At 41.0% G+C, this 5,694-nt stretch overlaps 1 protein-coding gene across 1 annotated transcript; it reads left to right on the forward strand.

Moving 5' to 3' along the window:
• The first annotated feature begins 4,253 nt into the window (after positions 1–4,253).
• On the forward strand, positions 4,254–4,585 carry LOC118928166 (ATP synthase-coupling factor 6, mitochondrial-like). Its single transcript, XM_057495813.1, is given in 2 exon segments — positions 4,254–4,400; positions 4,402–4,585. Coding segments are annotated over 2 exon segments (321 nt in total). The 5' UTR covers positions 4,254–4,263.
• The last annotated feature ends 1,109 nt before the right edge of the window (positions 4,586–5,694 follow it).

Here is a 5,694-nt window from a genome sequence, read left to right on the forward strand (position 1 = left end):
TTGTTCTGGGTTGTTCTGTTTCGTTGCATTAAATATATCATGCTGTTCTCTTCTGGCCTGTAAGTTTTATGTTGTGAAGTGTGATGATAGCCTGATGGGTTTTCCTTTGTAGGTAACCTTTTTCCTCTCTCTAGCTGCCTTTAAATCTCTGTCCTTTTCCTTGATCTTTGCCATTTTAATTATTATGTGTCTTGGTGTTGTCCTCCTTGCGTCCCTTCTGTTGGAAATTCTGTGTACTTCCGTGGTCTGAATGATTATTTCCTCCCCCAGTTTGGGGAAGTTTTCAGCAATTATTTCTTCAAGTACACATTCTATCCCTTTTTCTCTCTCTTCTTCTTCTGGTACCTCTATAATGCAGATATTGTTCCTTTTGGATTGGTCACACAATTTTCTTAATATTGTTTCACTCCTGGAGATCCTTTTATCTCTCTCTGCGTCGGCTTCTATGTGTTCCTGTTCTCTGGTTTCTATTCCATCAATGGCCTCTTGCATCTTATCCATTCTGCTTATAAATCCTTCCAGAGATTGTTTCATTTCTGTAATCTCCTTCTGGACGTCAATCCTTAGCTCTTGCGTATTTCTCTGCAGCTCCATCAGCATGGTTATGACCTTTATTTTGAATTCTTATTCAGTAAGATTCGTTAGGTCTGTCTCCCCAGATTCCTTCTCAGGGGAGGATGTCTGGGTTAGTCTGGTCTGTATCAAATTCTTCTGCCTTTTCATGGCGATAGAGGTAGTTGTGGGGAGCTGGCACATGTGTTGGCTGGGAGAATGTTCCTTCTTGCTGGTTTGTGGCCTTCCTCTCCTGGGAGAACGGCGACCCCTAGTGGCTTGTGGTGAGTAGCTGCGCGCAGATGGGGTCTCTGATTCTTGCTCGGTAGCTGTGGAGTTAAGCTCCACGGTTGTTGTGTGCATGGCCGGCCTCAGGCTGCTGATCTACTATGGCGGGGTGGCGTCCGAGGGGAAACGGGCGGGATGCTGTTTGTCTCCATGAGGGGCCTCTGAGCTGCACTGCTGCCCAGGGTATTAGGGTACCCGGAGTTCCCCGGGATTCCCAGTTGCTTGACTATGTATCCCGGGATGTTTCCATCCAGCTTTGGGGTCCCTGTCCCTTTAAGCCTTTCAAAAAGCACCCACTTTTCTTTGTCCCAGGGGCCCCAGCTGAGGGGAGCCACTCGTAGGTTTTACTGCACCATTTCCCTAGTATCCAGCACCCCACGCACTGTGTGTCTGCGCTCTGTTGCGGATGGCTAGGGCTAGTTGTTTAGCAGTCCTGGGCTCCCTCTCCCTCCCCACTCCGACTCCTCTCCTCCCGCCGGGAGCTGGGGTGAGGGTTGCTCAGATCCTGCTGGACCATGGCTTGTATCTTACCCCCTTTGTGAGGCGCTGGGTTCTCGCAGGTGTGTATGTAGCCTGACTGTTGTCCTGTACCTTCTGGTCTCTCTTTTAGGAATAGTTGTATTTGTTGTATTTTCAAAAACATACATGGTTTTTGGAGGAGATTTCTGCTCTTCTACTCATGCCACCATCTTGGCTCTCCCCCGCTTTATAGTAAATTTTGACATTGAATTATGAGTCCTTCTATTTTAGTCCTCTTTTTTTAATTTTTTTTTTATTTTGTTATCATTAATCTACAATTACATGAGTGACATTATGGTTACTAGACTCCCCCCATCATCAAGTCCCCACCACATACCCCATTACAGTCACTGTCCATCAGCGTAATAAGATGCTATAGAATCACTACTTGTCTTCTCTGTGTTTTACAGCCCTCCCTGTGCCCCCTACACCCTACATTATGTCTCCTAATCATAATGCCCATTTCCCCCCCTTGTTCCTCCCTTCCCACCCATCCTCCCCAGTCCCTTTCCCTTTGGTAACTGTTAGTCCATTCTTGGGTTCTGTGAGTCTGGTGCTGTTTTGTTCCTTCAATTTTTTTTTATTGTTCTTATACTCCACAGATGAGTAAAGTCATTTGATACTTGTATTTTTCCACCTGGCTTATTTTACAGAGCATAATACCCTCTAGCTCTATCCATGTTGTTGCAAATGGTAGGATTTTTTCTTTTTATGGCTGAATAATATTCCATTGTGTATATGTACCACATCTTCTTTATCCATTCATCTACTGCATTAATACAGTTTTAGTTCTCACTAAATACCGTAAAGAAGGTTTCCCAACATATAGATCAGGAATCCAAGGTACAGCAAGATGAAGTCACTTGACACAGTTGACTTATAAAACCTGGGATTGGAACCCAGGAACAATTTAGCATTAAGCTCCAACCATCTCTCCTGGTTGACCATATCAAAATATAAAACTATAACCTGATGAAAGATTCTACAAAGTTAAAAGACTTGCAGCAGACTGAGAGAAAAAACTTTATAGCATTAAACCCACAGATTAATTATTCTGACTCAAAGTCCAGTCCTATCAACACCAGCTTCCTACACACATCCCAAATATCTCATGACAAGTGCTTCCTCACTATGTACCCTGCACAACAAGCCCATCTGCTGTCTCACTCAGTCTCTCTTAATCTCTTGTTCACAACTTTACATTTTTTCACTGCTCTCTCTCTCTCTCTCTGGTGCAGCTGGGGTTTCAGTGCAGGCATCTGCAAGGCATGGGTGGGGCATATGAATGGGAGATATGGAGGGAAGGGAGAGTGCCGGAGTCCAGCTGTGGGTCACAAAGGAAAGGACAGCATCAGTGAGTGAGGAAATGAAAGAAGAGACGAAACACCCTATCAAGGTTGAAACATCTCCCGACATCAAGCGGCAGGGTCTTTATTTTTATATCTTTTTAAGGTTTACATAATATTAAGTATTTTTCTTTAATCATGAATAATACAATCTTTTTTCTATCAGTTTTTGCATAATTCTGGTTTATTACCTTTAAGTAAATATCATTATTTCCTCGAATAGTAGCCGTTTAACATTTAATTTTTAACTTTCCCCTAGTCTATTTTGATTAGTAATTAATATAAGCTACGTGCTAGGTGCTAAACAGAAAATGGCGTGAGACAGCATGTGGGCTATGATTTTTACTTACAAGCTTGTAAGATTATATAGGGTTTAAGATATGTGTCTAAGGCTATATAAAATTTAAATAGGTTATATAAAATTCAAGCTATATGTCTTTTGGTTATTAAATGTAATATTATATTATTAATTAAATCTTATCCTACACATGTGGGTTTAGGCTTACATCTAAAGTCTAGGGATGGTACTCCTATTACCCATACATTTCGACATTCTTCATTATTCCTATGGATACAATAGGAACACCTTATTCTTTTACTATATTTGTTCCACAATTTCAGGTGTTTAAATCTTTCCTCCTGCGTTTACAGGCACTAGGGTCTTGCAGTCCCTTTAATCTTTTATATAATAACACTAAATCTGCTCTTACTACCTTACTATTAATATAGTAATATTTTGTCATAGATTTATCATAAACTTCTATATATGGGATATTTGTAAATATAAATCTTCCTATTTTTCTCATAAATTCTTTCTTCAAGGGGGATACCAGAGGTGTCTTCTAATATTATAAGCAACATAAGGGGGCTATGGGCAGTGGGGACTATTAATCTCTTTTTATTACTTTGCTGTTTCATCTAAGTTTCTTGGAAGAATGGGTTTTTCCATGGCTCAGGTTCCCATAACTCCTTCTCTGCCAATATTCTAAAGAAATCTTGGTTAATCATGTTTAGATTGTTACAAAAGGGAGGACAAACTGCATCCACTTTTAAGACAGGCTTGAGTTGTTCTGCCTCACTTATTTATGGCAGTATGCCTAGAACAGTTGGTCCTGTAATACTGCTTTCATTTCTGAAATTGCTGTTTTGATCAATATTTGGGGTTATGTTATTTATTAAAAATGAATTAATCTTAAATACATAAGATTTCCCATATATGAACCCAATCACCAACATCATAACTGCAAAAATAAGTGTGGGAATTGGCTGGGGCCAGCTATGAGGTTTCCTGGCTTTCAGGATTCCTCCTCTTGCCTGGACCTTGTCAAACAGCATGAGCAGCATGGCCCACACCAAGAGAGGACAATTGGATGGTCAAGTTGGGTATGTTTAGGGATTGATGTGAGTGGTGATGAAAGGTTGGTTGGGGTAATGGACAGTTTGCATGCAACTAAAGGATATCTTGTACAGGTCTTCAGGAGAAATGGAGCTGCTAGAGGACAATTTAAGTGGTGGGGCGGGGACAGCTCCTAAGTGAGTGCTAAGTCACAGAATCACTATGATTCTTAAGAGGCTCTTCAGGTTCTCCTGTCTCATCCAGTCTGCAGTCTCAGTCCATTTGAGGAGGAACATTGGTGTTGCAGCAGTGGCATTTAAGGAAATTGATCCTACACAGAAACTCTTCTTGGTAAGATTAGAGATACAGAACTAAGTGACAGTCATCCGGAGGACCTGTTGATACTGGTCCAGAGTATCAGCAGGACCTGGAGAGGGAGCTTTTTAAGAGTAAGCAAATGTATGGTAAAGGAGACATGGCTACATTCCCTAACTTCAAATTAGAAGATCACAAATTTAAAGTCATTGAAAAGCCCCAGTCCTGAACATATGTATAAAATTTACTTGAAAATTTTGTTCTAGATTAGTTGTACCATTGATCATAAGTATCAGAATAAACATAACATTTCACACACATACACAAAAAGAATGCAGGGGGGGCTTTTGGCAAGTAAATTGGGAATACAGTTGGGGGTTTGGAAGATGACTTGGGGTACAGATGGGGAGACTATGGAAAGATAGTGAATGTTTAGAGACAGAGTTTGGTCTCCTGTAAGGTAGTCTAAGTAGAAGAGTTGTTAATTGTCATAAGATAGTACAGTATGCTGATGAATGGCCTCTCCAAAAATGTCCATGTCCTAATCCCTGAAACCTGTGAATACTACCTTACATGACTAAAAAAAAAGGATTGAGGTGTGATTAAATTAAGGATTTTGCCATGGGGAGATTATTGTGGATTATCTGAATGGAATCTAATTGTAACCACAAGTGTCCTTCTTATAAGGCAGAGGCAGATTTTTCGGACAGAAAAGGAGAAGGCAGTGAGACCATGGTGGAGAGATTGCAGTGCAGCCACAGGCCAAGAAATACTGGCAGCAGAAGCTGGAAGAGGCAACATATTCTCCCCTAGAGTCTCTAGGGAGAATATAGCCCTACTGACACCTTGATTTTGGTCCAGTGAAACTGATTTTGGAATTCTGGCCCCCAGAACTTTAAAGGAATAGATTTCTTATATTTTAAGTCATCAAATTTGTGGTAATTAGTTACAGCAGCCACAGGACACTAATACGGATTTTTGGAACCCGGATGTGGGATGCTACTGTGTCTTAGTCTGCTTGGGCTGTCATAACAGAATACCATAGACTGAACACATTAAACAATAGAAATTAATTTTCTCAAAATAAATTTTCCTTCTATTACTGAATAGTATTCCATCCAATGACCTTTCACTGTTCCCCAAATAACCCAGTGCTGGCTCCTCCATTATAGCTCATAATAGCCCCCCAAAAAGTTCTGGAAGCTAGAAGTTCAAGATCAAGTTACCCTCTGGGTTGGTTTCTGATGAGAGATGTCTTCCTGACTTGCAGAAGGCTGCTTCTTGCTGTATCCTCACATGGCCTTTCCTTTGTGCACATGCACTCCTGGTGTCTCTTCC

Source organism: Manis pentadactyla, chromosome X, assembly GCF_030020395.1.
Source record: "Manis pentadactyla isolate mManPen7 chromosome X, mManPen7.hap1, whole genome shotgun sequence".
Taxonomy (NCBI): Eukaryota; Metazoa; Chordata; class Mammalia; order Pholidota; family Manidae; genus Manis; species Manis pentadactyla.